The sequence below is a fragment of the Stegostoma tigrinum genome, chromosome 23 (assembly GCF_030684315.1).
Source record: "Stegostoma tigrinum isolate sSteTig4 chromosome 23, sSteTig4.hap1, whole genome shotgun sequence".
Taxonomy (NCBI): domain Eukaryota; kingdom Metazoa; phylum Chordata; class Chondrichthyes; order Orectolobiformes; family Stegostomatidae; genus Stegostoma; species Stegostoma tigrinum.
Genome location: NC_081376.1, coordinates 18,060,154 through 18,074,471, shown reverse-complemented (window position 1 = coordinate 18,074,471; position 14,318 = coordinate 18,060,154). Strand labels below are relative to the sequence as shown.

General features: G+C 45.5%; 1 protein-coding gene across 3 annotated transcripts in view; it reads left to right on the top strand.

Annotated features, from left to right (window-relative positions):
• Window positions 1-915: 915 nt before the first annotated feature.
• The window catches only part of LOC125462539 (MICAL-like protein 2), an 88,003-nt gene continuing 74,600 nt past the window's right edge, over window positions 916-14,318 (top strand). For 2 of the 3 annotated variants that reach the window (XM_048552678.2, XM_048552680.2), the window contains exon 1: window positions 916-1,580. In XM_048552678.2, the coding sequence (XP_048408635.2) occupies window positions 1,438-1,580 (143 nt within the window). In that variant the 5' untranslated portion in view covers window positions 916-1,437. Of the gene's footprint in view, window positions 1,581-1,762; window positions 1,903-14,318 lie in introns of those variants that run through there. The other variant, XM_048552679.2, reaches the window with a different exon arrangement.

Genomic DNA, 14,318 nt, shown 5'->3' with positions numbered 1-14,318 from the left:
GACCCTGGGGTGCAGGAGGTGTTTATTCTCAGGTGTTGGAGGGGTTTATTTTGGGTGTGGGAGGTGTTTATTCGCAGGTAAAAGGAAGGTTATATTTTAGGCGTGGGAGAATTTTATTTACAGGCGTTGGAGGTGTGTATTCGGCAGGCGTAGGCTGGGTTTATTCCCATGTACGGGTGGGGTGTATTCCCAGGTGTGTGTGTTGGGAGGGGTTTATTCCCAAGTGTGTGTGTTTGGGAAGGTTTTATTCCCAGGTGTGGGAGGCGTTTATTCCCAGGTGTGTGTGTTTGGGAAGGGTTTATTCCCAGGTGTGGGAGGGGCTTATTCGTGGGTGTAGGAGGGGTTTATTCCCAGGTGTGTGTTTGGGAAGAGTTTATTCCTGGGTGTGGGAGGGATTTATTCCCAGGTGTGGGAGGGGTTTATTCCCGGGTGTGTGTGTTTGGAAAGGGTTTATTCCCAGGGGTGGAGGGGTTTATTCCCAGGTGGGTGTATTTGGGAAGGTTTTATTCCCAGGTGTAGGAGAGGATTATTCCCAGGTGTGTGTGTTTGGGAAGGGTTTATTCCCAGGTGTAGGAGGGGTTTATTCCCAGGTGTGGGCGGGGTTTATTCCCAGGTTTGTGTGTGGGAAGGGTTTATTCCCAGGTGTGGGAGGGGTTTATTCCCAGGTGTGTGTGTTTGGGAAGGGTTTATTCCCAGGTGTGGGAGGGGTTTATTCCCAGGTGTGGGAGGGGTTTATTCCCAGGTTTGTGTGTGGGAAGGGTTTATTCCCAGGTGTGGGAGGGGTTTATTCCCAGATGTGTGTGTTTGGGAAGGGTTTATTCCCAGGTGTAGGAGGGGTTTATTCCCAGGTGTGGGAGGGGTTTATTCCCAGGTGTAGGAGGGGTTTATTCCCAGGTGTGGTTGTCGTTTACTCTGAGGTGCATGGGAAAGTGCGGTTTTGGCTTTTCTTTCAGGCAGCTGGTGGTTTGAAAGCGGAAAGCCCCTGCTTTGTCCTGTCCTGTCATTGCAGCCTGACGTTGCTGGCTGGTTTCTCTCTGGCTCTCGACTCGCTGTCAGTCTGCCTGAGCTCCCGGAGACTCCAGTTTATCTGTCCCGGGCCCGTTCACCCCTTTTACATCTCTGCTGTTGTTGTTTTCAAACTGTACAGAGACTTCACCTCCCACTTCTCGAAGACTGTTCCAGTTCTGGTTTCCTTCGTCTCCTATTTTTCTTACTGACGCTCTAAAACTTTTGTACTCCTTCCCAGTACGTACCTCCCAACGCCACTTCTCCCCTTCATTTTCACTTTCTCTTCTGTCTCTCATTACTGTCCTCCCCTTCATCCGATTTTACTTTCCCCTTCCCATCTCTTTCTCCCGGATTTCCTGGTTGTTTTGTGCCCGGTTTTCTGGCTTTCCGTTGCCAGTGTGTGTGTGTGTCTCTCTCTCTGGAGGCGCTATGGCTGCGATCAAAGCCTTGCAGCAATGGTGCAAGAAGCAATGCGAAGGATATCGAAACGTGGAGATTACCAACATGACGACCTCGTGGCGGGATGGGCTCGCTTTCTGTGCGATCCTGCACCACTTCAGACCCGACCTTATGTAAGCCACAAACTAACAGAAAGAGCGACTGGTCTGTGTGTGTGTGTGTGTCTGTGTTAGAAGCAGAGCAAGCAGGAACCTAGTGCGGGCACAATGCAACGCTGCAGTCTGGATCTGACCCAGACTTTGAACGCTTCTTGAACCCACCAAGACCCGTTCTGCCCTGTGTTGCAAAACTGCAAGCGAACGCAACACCTCTTTTGCTTTCTGACAATCGCTGTTGCCTCGATTTCGGCGCTTCTACTAGAAATTAAACTCCCCAGGCACGGAAGTATTTTCTAATCAATCTGCTCTGAAATTTTATTCCACACCTCTTGAGCAGGTAGGACTTGATCCTCGGTCTATCTGGCTCAGGGGAAGGGACACTACCAGAGATTAGCCCCAGGCTTCAGCACTTTGCATACAGCGTGCACAGTATATATTTTGAAGAGACGAAGAGAAGAAAACGAGGAGAAATTCTCGCCTTTCTGTGTAGTTAGTGGCATGGCTTGTGATGGTGATACCAGGTTGATCAGATTGGGCAAATATATGTTTTTACCTCAATAGAAATATTCCTGCTACTGTTCTCGAGTTAGCTTCTGATTCACAGGCTGCAGATGTTTCTGATGGGATATAGAGTCTCTTTTGAAAGGATGGTGTTAGTTCCCAGTAGTGTTACTAATGCTAAGCAGCTGGAGAAAGGATTTCCGGACAGCATTTGGTAGCTGGGAGTTTCTGACAATGGATAGTTTCAGTTCGTGTCTGTTTTTTTTAAAAACAGCTTCTAACAACACTACATTCCTTAATCAGGCAAGCAACTATTTACATAGAATTCCCACAGTGTGGAAACAGGCCCTTTGGCTCTACAAGTCCACACCAACCATTGGAGTATCCCTCCCAGTCCCATATATACCCTTACACCCACCCACGGGTACAACAGTGTTGAAGACAAAGGGACAGTTTTGGGATTTGGTTGGGTTCCGGTGATAAGTTTGCATGCTGCGATGGGCAAGCCGTTTGGGCAGATCAATAAATGGAAATGGGGACATTGTTCTTTGGGACAATATATGGGAAGTGAAGGTGTTTGGACAGGTCCATGAGAACCTGCAGATGTTTTCAGTTCAAGGAGAAGTTGGAGGTAATTTTCTTAATTTGTCCTTGCAAAGTGGGCGTTGCGGGATAGACCAGTATTTATTACCCATCGCTAATTGCTCTGGAGAAGGAAATGGTGAGTCACCTCCTTGTGATTGGGAGGTTGCGACTGAGAACGTCAGGCGGACAGGTTTCCCTCAAGCCTGGTCAAATGTAATGGCAGGGCTTGATTAGCAGTTATTTTCCATGGTTTCCCAGCCACAACTGGGAGATTGGGAGATTGGCTGTCATCATCCCTGTGGACAGGAGGTAAGGATTGCAGGTACAGGCTGTGTGAGAAGCCTTAAGGAACGAGATGCAGATCAGGGTGTCTGATCGCTGCAATCAACCAGGCAGCAATGTCAGATCCAGCAAGGTCAGTGAGAACACTCCAACCACCCCTGGTCCAGCAGCAGTTCCCTTTTCTCCAGCGACTCGGGCCCTCCAGCCAGCCAGCATTACATTTGAAATAAGGGATTGAGATGAGGCTGTGATTTGAACTGATTTGCGGCATGGTCTCAACCCACCTTGGTTACAACTAAAAGTCAGTGGATTGAGTCAGAAAGCAGATTTTCAAGGTGGCTCAGCGGTTAGCACTGCATCCTCTCAGTGCCAGGGACCCAGGTTCAATTCCAGTTTCAGGTAACTGTCTGTGCGGAGTTTGCACATTCTCCCTGTGTCTGTGTGGGTATCCTCCCAGTGCTCAGGTTTCCTCCCACAGTCCAAAGATGTCCAGGCTAGGTGGATTGGCCATGCTAAATTGCCTGTAGTGTTCAGAGTTGTGTGGGTTATGGGGGATGGGTCTGAGTGGGTTGCTCCAAGGGGCGGTGTGGACTTGTTGGGCCGTGTGGCCTGTTTCCACACTGTAGGTAATCTAATCTAATAATCTTGCAACCAACTTGAAACACACTTGTTTTCTTGAATTAGGATTCTCTCCTTGATTTTGAAGAGATGCTGCACCAATCTTAGTGGACACAGGCTTTCTCTGTTTGACTATTTCACAAAATAGAAGCTAGTAATGTCTGATTTTCTGAAGAAGGTTCCTTACCCGAAACGTCAGCTTTCCTGCTCCCCTGGTGCTGCCTGACCTGCTATGTTCCTCCAGCTCCACACTGTGCTATTTCTGGCTCTAGCATCAGCAGTTCTTACAATCACTGAGCAAGTAGTGTCTGTTCCTTCTAAATGAATTTATACCCCTGATTGAAATCGCTGATAGTGCAATTACACGGCAGTGTGTTCAATGATTGTTCACTGAGATTTGACCTGACTGAGCTCAGGGCCCATATCCATTCTTCTTTCCCTGGAGATCGCCCTACTCCTCAGCAGCAGGGCTAGCTGTCCTCTCCAGAATGTATTGCTGTTTAGTTAGTGGGACTTGAGCCTATTACTTGTTAGTGCCATGGTGCACTGAAAGAAATTATGATCAGTGTCCCCAGGAGGTTATAACTGTGGTCTATTTTTCTGCTATTGTGGTTGAGCATCTCCGTACTGACCAAAAATGGGGACGGATTTTCTAAAAAAAACAATGCTTGTAGGAGGTTTATGCAGCATCAGGAGTTGTTGGACCAGGATTTAATCTCTAATTGTCAACTGCAAAGTGATGTCCAGTGACCACAGGTTTCGGGACAGGCTGCAGTTGTTCACCTGAACATCTGTTGTGTCCATGTCCTTAGTTTCCATGAACAAGAAGCCAGATCAAGCTCATAGACTTGAGTATCAAGAGCGACCAGTGCATCACAAGAACTCAAAAGAAGGAACAAGAGCAGGCCATTCAGCCCATTGAGCATGTCCCCCATTCAGAATGATTCTGGCTGAGTTTGGGTTTGAGTTCCCCTTGAACACTCGGTTCTTAGATCCCGAGAAACCAAGACATTGTCTATCCTAGCCTTAATTATTTTCAGCAATGAAGCTTCCACAGCCCTCTTGAGTAGAGGATTTTTAAAATTCTGGACCCTTCAAATGAAGAAGTTTCACCTCATCTCAGTCCTAAATGATTGATGCCTTCTGCCTGGAAAATGCCCATGTGTTCCAGACTGTTCGGATATATGTCTATCCTGTTGATCCTTTTCAGAATATTATATGCTTCAATGATATCACCTTTCATTCTTCTAAACTCCAGAGAATATCTCATCATAGAACATTCCTCTCAGCCCAGGTAGCACAGTAGTGAACCTCCATTGTAAATCTTTCCTTCCTTAAATACAGCGACCAAAACTGTATTTTCCAGGTGTGGTATCACCAAAGCTCTGTACAGTTATGGCAAGATTTCTTATTCTTGTATTCCAATCTTCTTACAATAAAGTACAGCAGAGCATTTTCCTCGAAGGCTGTTTTTACTGGACCCACAAGTTTGTTTTCTGAGTTCCTTGTGCCAACAGACCTAAATCTTTTTGGACATCAACATCCACTGGTTTCATATCTTTTCAGAAATACTCTGTTTTTCTAATGGTCAAGATGAATGCCCTCACATTTCTCCACAGTATACTCCATATGCCATTTGGTTGCGCACTGATTTGAATTGTCTATATTTCTTTGCAGACCCTTCTATCCACTTAACAGCTGACATTTTCATCCAGCTTTGTACCTTCTGCTAACATTAATATTGGTTACAGATAACTGAGACACTGATTCCTGTGGTCTTCCTAACCCTATCGCCAACTTGAGAATGTTCCATTTATGCCTACTGTTTGCTTTGTGTTTATCAATGTTACTAAATTACTTTTATTAAGAAATGGAATTTTTCAGCCCCTTGAGCCTCTTCTGTCATCAATCAAATCCCGACAAATGAACTGTAACCTGGAACAATCTAATGGTCTTTTGTGAATGGAGGTGATTCTGACTCCAGATAGGAATCAGTCTCTGAATGAAATGATTGGGAATTGAGCATGGGAAGGAACAGATCTCATGGCTGTAATTGGCCTCAGACAAGTTTAGAAGTCCATTTGCTGGACTTGAAGGGGAAACACGCTCTTGACTGACCTCCTGAGAGAAAACAAAAAAAATTTATTTTGTTAGAACAGCCAGTTAGTACAGATGGCAATGTGAAGAGTGCCAAGGACATGATGTTGCGTGTCTAACACAGCAGCTCCTTGATTCAGACCATATCCCACACTCTAAACTTAACAGCTGTGCCACAGAACGAGAAACTGTAAGTAAATATCTGCAGCATTACATCTCCATAATGGCAGTAATCTAGCTGAGATGAGGACCCCATCACTCATCACCCACTGCGCCTGTTAATGTATAAAGGCCCCTTGTCCAGTTGTCAGTTGACCTTTAAAACTTTTTAAAAAATGACAATCAATCAATCCAGAGAAACCAAAACTAATTTCTCCGATAGCAGGAACTGCAGATGCTGGAGAATCTGAGATAACAAGGTGTAGAGCTGGATGAACGCAGCAGGCCTAGCAGCATCAGAGGAGCAGGAAAGCTGACGTTTCATCAAAAAATCTGATGAAGGGTCTAGGCCCAAACGTCAGCCTTCCTGCCCCTTTGATGCTGCTTGGCCTGCTGTGTTCATCCAGCTCTACACCTTGTTATCTCCAATTCTCCAGCATCTGCAGCTCCTGCTATCTCTGAAATCATTTTAACCCCAGTGCAAAGCCTACCGTGAAGAAGTTACCCTCCTCCCCACTAATTTCTCTGTCTCTGTTCCTGTCTGTGTCCCCTTTAGTTTCTGCTTTCGCCTCTGCCTCCACCTTTCTCTCTTTCACTCTCACCTGTCCATTTCCCACCCTCCCATCTTTCTGGTTCACTTTCCATACCCCTCTGCCCCTGTTCCCCCTATTCTCTCTGCCTCAGCCACATCCCATCCCTCCCTCTGTCTCTTTCCTCTTTTCTCTCTCTTTCTCTATCTCTGTCTCTGTCACGTGCTCTCTCTCTCTCTCTCTTTCTTTGTTTCTCTGTTTGCCTCCCTTTCCCTTTCTGACTCTCTGTCTGTCTTGCCACTGCCACCTATGCTCTCTCTTTCTTTTTGCTTCCCTCCCTCTCTACCTCTCTCTACCTGCTCCTCTAACTCTTTGACCCTGTTCTTTCTGTCTCTCCCCTGGCCTTGTCTCTCCCAGCCCCTTTCTTCACCCTGACCCTTTCTCTTCCCTGACCCTTTGTTCTTCCCCATGATGTTTCTGTCCCTCTGAACACATTCTATCTCTGTCTCTCTCACCTTTTTTTTTCTATTTCTCTACTTTACAGATGCCTCTTTCTCTCTCCCTCATTCTCTACGTAATCGAACACGGAATATGCAGTGGATAGTTCTGAAGTCACTGACAATGTGTAAACTGGACAAGCTGGTCAGTGTGGTAAATGGAAAGTCTAATTCCTGATTCATTTGTTCATTCATTAAATCTCATATTCACTTTGGGGCCTAGAGCATCCCAGCTGCGACACTGACATCATAGATCCCAATCACTCTTCTGAACACCGAAAGTGGGGTTGGATTGTTGGCTTGTTTTAGGATCCAGTGACGAGCAGCATTGGTCTTCACCCATGTCCCCATTTCAACCCCCCATCCCCCATTCTCCTTCCTTCATTCAAGGAAGCAGCAGTTTATTGCTGGTTGAGTTAGTTGCCATTGTAACTGTAAAGGGTGAATTCCCTGTCCAGGTAGGTGCAGTGTGAGTGATATCTCAGGCAGCAATCTGCATTAAAGACCAACATCAGACAGAAGGAAAACCACTCTTTGAACACAACACTGCAAACAATGCCACAGCCCCTTTAAAAAAAGTTACCTGTTCAAAACAGAAGTGGCAACATACAAACATATTTTGCATAAGATGATTATTGCACAGGTACCTATCTCAAGATGCGACAGTAGATCAGAAGTCTCAACTGCAGTTCTGATTTGATGGGAGATTTGACATTATTTGGACATTTTAAATGGGCAGTGTACTGATTGGCACTGTATCTAATCCAGGTTGTATCTCGGCAGTTGTGTAATGGGATTGTGTATCGGACAGTTTTCTCAGTGTCTAAACTCTGCTGTCAGATCTGGAGAGAGGCAGAGAGAGAAAGAGAGAGAGAGGAAATGGGAGTTCAGAAGATGGATGACAAAAGGGAGGAGATGGGGGTGCAGGAGAGGGATGATGAGAGGGACGAGATGTGGTTACGGGAGAGGGAGGGTGAGAGGGAGGAGATGGGGTTGCAGGAGAGGGAGAGGGAGGGTGAGGGGGAGGAGGTGGGGGTGCAGGAGAGGGAGGGTGAGAGGAAGGAGGTGAGGGCGCAGGAGAGGGTGGGTGAGGGGGAGGAGATGGGGGTGCAGGAGAAGGAGGGTGAGAGGGAGGAGATGGGGTTGCAGGAGAGGGAGAGGGAGGGTGAGGGGGAGGAGGTGGGGGTGCAGGAGAGGGAGGGTGAGAGTAAGGAGGTGAGGGTGCAGGAGAGGGTGGGTGAGGGGGAGGAGATGGGGGTGCAGGAGAAGGAGGGTGAGAGGGAGGAGATGGGGTTGCAGGAGAGGGAGAAGGAGGGTGAGGGGGAGGAGGTGGGGGTGCAGGAGAGGGAGGGTGAGAGGAAGGAGGTGAGGGTGCAGGAGAGGGTGGGTGAGGGGGAGGAGATGGGGGTGCAGGAGAAGGAGGGTGAGAGGGAGGAGATGGGGTTGCAGGAGAGGGAGAGGGAGGGTGAGGGGGAGGAGATGGGGGTGCAGGAGAGGGAGGGTGAGTGGGAGGAGATGGGCTTGCAGGAGAGGGATGGTGAAGGGGAGGAGATGGGGTGCAGGATAGGGTGGGTGAGAGGGAGGAAGTGGGGGTGCAGGAGAGGGAGGGTGAGGGGGAGGAGATGGGGTTACGGGACAGGGAGGGTGAGAGGGAGGAGGTGGGGATGCAGGAGAGGGAGATGCTGCTAGACCTGCTGCATTTCTCCAGCATTTTCTCGTTTTGTGTGCAGACTTTCTCCTGTGGTTCAGCAGTCGAGAAACTGAAGTAGCATGGGCACACCAGTTGCCAATTCTGTTTGGTCATATTCCTGGAGTTTTTGTTGCGTGCCCTCCCACCTCCGAGTGTCACTCACAGCCAGACAGCCTTGTCTCTCAGCTGCAATCGTTTTGAAACTAATAAGCAAAAGTATTAAAAGATAATTGAAGAAGAAAATGCATGATATTATTTAATTCCACCATAAGATTAATTTCCTGGACGCTGTTTCCACTAAACCTGAAGAAATCAATCTCTGTTCTCTGCATAGTGCAGAGCATTTCTGAATGGTAAGCAACCTATGTTGGGAATGAGTGCTCACTGAAGGATTTCTCTGCTTTACCTCTTCCTCACTACCTTCCACAGCCCTGAATTGCATCATTTAAAGATAGTTATATCCCTTTGACATTTCTGTAACTCTCAATACCAGAGTGAGACTGCATCATCACATTGCAGGCCAATCTCTGCAGAAGGCTGCTAGTTCCCAGGGACTCAAAATCTGATAATTCTCCAAGTCTTAGACAGCAGAAGGAATGGACAATTCCCAATGATATCCATCTGAGATGGAGGTGTCGTGGTAATTTCCATGAATAGGATCATCATTTATTTTCGTAACAGCCCCACCAATCAAGTTGTATTCACTCAGAGATGGTGGGGTTGACATTCCAGATGTTCTATCTTTAAGATACTTTGAGATTGTGAAGAAGTGCATTTACCCAGATGTACACCATTAAGTCAACATCTAGCACTGCCCTGAATATGTAGCAGAGAGCTCTACACAGTGGCTACAACAGTGAAATTCTGCACTTCAGATTTGGCAGGCTATTTGGCCAAGAAGGACATTCTCCCAATGCCAGTCGTGTTGTCTCTTAAGCTGTGTGACTCGGTAGATGGAATTTGAATTGATTTGATTTATTATTGTCACATGTACCAAAGTACAGTGAAAAGTTTTGTTTTATGTGTAGGCAGCAGATCATGACATACAAAGACACAAAACTCATAGGGTGATTGAACAGAGTGAGGAATACAAAGTTATGGCTGCAAAGAAGGCACACAAGAAGCAAGATGAACAATTGATTTGAAATTTGAGAGGTCCATTCAGAAGTCTAATAACAGCAGGGAAGAAGCTGTTCTTGAACCTTTTGGTGCGTGTGTTTAAGCTTTTGTATCTTCTGCATGGTAGAGAGGTTGGAAGAGATTATAACTGGATGGGAGGAGTGTTTGATGATGTTGGCTGCTTTCTGAGGCAACGGGAAGTGTAGATAGAGTCGATGGTTGGAAGGTTGGCTTCTGTGATGGTCTGGGCTGTCTGGAGTTTCTTAGGGTGCTGGGCAGAGCAGCTGCTGTACCAAGCCATGATACATCCAGATAGTGTTGAAAATAAACTGCTCAATTAAAAATATTATTACCAATATTTTTGTTAGACAGCATATCCCTGTTTGTGCAACCAAAGGTGACTTAGACGGAGTGTGATCTAATTATATAGCAAATAATCTCGAAACACTGACTGCTTTCCCCTGTTCCTATGTTCCCACTTCAGCAGCAGGCTGACCATACTGTGAAAGCCAGTTCAATGCTATTTTAGACTTTCTTTCAAGTGTGACCATTAAAAACTGCTCACTGAAAGCAGTAATATGATTCTTTGAGAAGACAGAAGCTCGTTAAAAGGAACATTGCATCCATTTAATTCCCCCCTAGTTTTGAAACCAACAGATGGAGATGGATTGCACTGAACTAGCATTCATCCTGTGTGCAATCTGTGGGCAGTAATTAAAATTCCTCATTCCCCACATTCTCTGGGCTTGCATCATTCTATCCTGTGAGGAATGTCCCCTTGTGAAAACAAAAGGACTTCCCAGGAATGATGTTTACAAGGAGTTCTATTATCATTTAGTTAACCACAGACTGAAAATTTTTCTGTAAAATGCAGGCAACTTAGAATGAAAGAACTTACATTTATGTTCACCCCACTCACCACTTCTTGATGTCCCAAAGCTTCACAGCCAGTGAAGTACTTCATTGAAGAGTAGGCACTATTTATAATATAAGCGTGACATTCAATTTATGCAGAACAACAGCCCACAAACTGTGGATGTTTTAGTTTATTAATGTTGGTTGAGGGACAAATATTGTATAACACTCGGGAAAGTGTTTCTGCTCTTCTTTGAATGTCTCTGTTGAATTGCAAAGTTTATCACAAATGTGTTTGTTGAACACTTCCTGCAAATTCTTTTCAGTTTTGAGTTGCTATGGTTATTTTTCCAACAGCAACTCTGGCCGGAGTTTTCTGACTGTTGTGTCCTGTTTTCCAGTCACAATGCATCATTGACTAGGTTTTTGCTTTAATTCATTGTATAATTGTATACTGACCACTGTTTCCACATGTGCTTTCTACGGAACTCAGCTGACGTGTAAGTTCAGTGGTGCCACACCTAAATGTGTGCTCACACATCCTTTTTCAAACAGGGGCCAGTTTAAACACCTTGGTACCTAATATTTGCATTGGTTTCTTATGCAATCGGCTAATGATTAATGGAAATATTAACTGACTCAGTTTAAAAATTTAAACAGTAGCACGTTTCTGAGTATTTGCTTTTCAACCTCAAATATGCAGGATACACAGTGTGCTCTTAGATGTGGTGTGGGGAAGAAATGGAATATCTCAATTGAAAGACTTCAGAAATGCCGTGACTTGTTTAGCCAAGCATGGCGACCATGCGAAACACAGGAAGATCCCACAACAAAATCCGTTGAGATGACTTACTTTGTAGTTGATGCTGGTTAAAGGGAGAAATGTTGTTCATGAGACCGATTTTTGACCAGCTCACTGATGGTTGACAGAGGAGTTGCCAACTCTGCTCAGAGTATTCCTGGAGATTTCATCAAAACGGCATTCTGCTTCTAACATTCCTGTTCTTCAACTATTTTGCCTTTGGTCCCTCAACATAGCCATGTTCATGGCCAAGTCCCATCTCCCAGTAAATGGAAAGCAACCAGGTATAATGTTATAGAGACAGTAGGAAACTGCCGATGCTGGAGAATCTGAGATAACAAGCTGTGGACCTGGATGAACACAGCAGGCCAAGCAGCCTCAGAGGAGCAGGAAGGCTGCCATTTTGGGTTGAGACCCTTGTTCAGGAAAAAGAAAAAAGTGTCTGAAGAAGGGTCTTGACCCGAAACGTCAGCTTTCCTGCTCCTCTGATGCTGCTTGGCCTGCTGTGTTCATCCAGCTCCACACCTTCATATCTCAGATATCACGTTAGTCCATTGGGTGATTGTTAATTGTCAGTATAAGTTCCTATTGGGCTTGTCCTTCCTGTTGTAAAAGGAAATTGTTCTGAAGGGGTTAATGTTGATGATGCAGATCTTCATTATGAAGAGAAGAAATCCAACAGGTCCAGAAGTAAGACTAAACATACTGTAGCAAGTGAGTTTACCATTTTAAAACTAAAGTTGGGGTGAGAACCTCCAGCAGCTGTGGAAACATCAATGATGCAAGCAGAGCACTCCAAAAGCAAAACCCCACTCATAGGCTGGTTAGAAAAGGTAGGGAAGGGTGTGGCTAGAAAGCGCGAGAGAAGGTAGCCATGAGTAGAAAATACAGAGACTTTAGTGAAAAAGGCTCTGCAAAGCAGCAAGTAAAGGCTCCAGGAGATATAGTTAAGAGATCAGTTAAAGATATGGGAAGAACTGGATGGCACAAAGACCAAAAAGGGAGGGCAGTCGAGTGTAAAGGAGCTTTCTCATCTCTCACAATGAGCATCACTACCATTGGCTTTGGACTGTAGAGGCTCAACTGCAAAGAACAGTGAAAGGTGCAGAGAAGAAACTTTGATTAAGCCTACAGAATAATGAAGACCTCAGAGATGAAAATTTGAGCTGAAAATGATCCAATTTAAAGAAATCTACTGAAAATATTTGCAGAAGAAAGAAAGTCAGGAAAAGTGGAAGATTTGAAAGGACTATTAAGCTGCAATCAGGATAATCAGAGTAGTAATCAGGAATTAAGCTGCAGCTTTGGTAGGATGATTTATAAAGGTTCTGGTCACCAATCTTTATTTTAAAGATTAAATGGAAGAAAATATTTGAGGTTTTAGACCTGAAGAGATGAGACTATTTGTTATAGTTAGTGGATGATACATCTTGGCCTCCTCCAGTGGTCCCCAACATTACAGATACTAGTCTTCAGCCAGTTCAACTCACTCCACCTGATATCAAGAAATAGTTTGGGACATTGGGTACTGAAAAGGCTATGGATCCTAACAACATTACAGCAGTCTTACTGAAGACTGGTGCTCCAGAACTTGCTGCTCCCCTATCCAAGCTCTTCCACAGTTACATCGCTGGCATCTACCCACTCATGTGGAAAATTGCCCAGGCATGTCCTGTACACAAAAAGCAGGACAAATCCAGCCCGGCCAATGACTGCCGCAACAGACTACTCTCGATCAGTAAAGTGACGGAATGTGTCATCAACCATGATATCAAGCAGCACCTGCTCAGAAATAACCTGCTCAGTGACACCCAGTCTGGGTTCTGCCAGGGCCACTCAGCTCCTGATCTCATTACAGCCTTGGTCCAAATGTGGACAAAAGAACTGAATTCCAGAGGTGAGAGTGACAACTCTTGACATCAACGCTGCATTCAACCTAGTGTGGCATTAACGAGCCCTAGCAAAACTGGAATCAAGGGGTACCAGGGGGCAAACTCTCTGCTTATTGGAGTCATACCTGTCACATAAGAAGATGGTTGTGGTTGTTGGAGGTCAGTCCTCTCACCTCCAGGATACCTTTGCAGGAGTTCATCAGGGTAGCGCCCTAAGCCCTACCGCCTTCAGCTGCTTCATCAATGACCTTCCCTCCGTCATATGGTCGGAAGTGGGGATGTTCACCGATGATTGCACAATGCTCAGCACCACTTGTGACTCCTCACACTTTGAAGTGGAGTTTGAATTCACTGTTGACTCAAAGGTCCAGCCAAATTAGTGCAAATCTCTGGCTTCTCGCTAGGCACTGACCACTATCAACTGAGGTGACTGGTGGAAGTGTAGGTGTTTCCTGATCCTGATCACTAGTCAGTGCATATCTGCTGGAAAGTGTATCAGTGAATATTGTGTGAGAAGATAATCAGGCTTGGGTTCTGGAATAACTTTGCTGTGTGGGCCCTTCTGAATTGCAAATTGCAGGTGAGTAAATAAAGCTTATTGCTCACTGAGCAAAACAATTACAGAATATCCTTAAACTGGAATAACACATGGTGAAGTGTTCCTGTGAGTAGACCCTCATGTGCCACTTGTTAAACTGAGAGGGGAAATGGTGAACCATGGTTATGTGCATCTATATTTGTCAATCATGCTACAACCTTTGGTTATATTGTAGTTAGAAACAATGAACTTACTATAAATGGACACCTGTGATGCGTCACAGATTGAGGTGAAGTTTCCTGCCATTGAGTGCCTTGACTAGCCAGTTCCTGCTGTGATGTTCGTTCTATTGCTTTGGCGATCACTGATTGATAATTCTGTTGCTCTATTGTGCTAAATTCTCAGTGAATGTGGATATGGTTTGTCGTCTTTATCTGATACCACAGTCCTTTCTGCATTTTAAAGCAGCCAGCTGACCTTTGACCAATGCCATTTTCAATGCTGTTGCTTGGCAGTAGGAAGTATTACATGAGCATGGCACTGATCAATGAGTCTTCACCCTGAACCATTCCCAGCTCCCTTCGATCC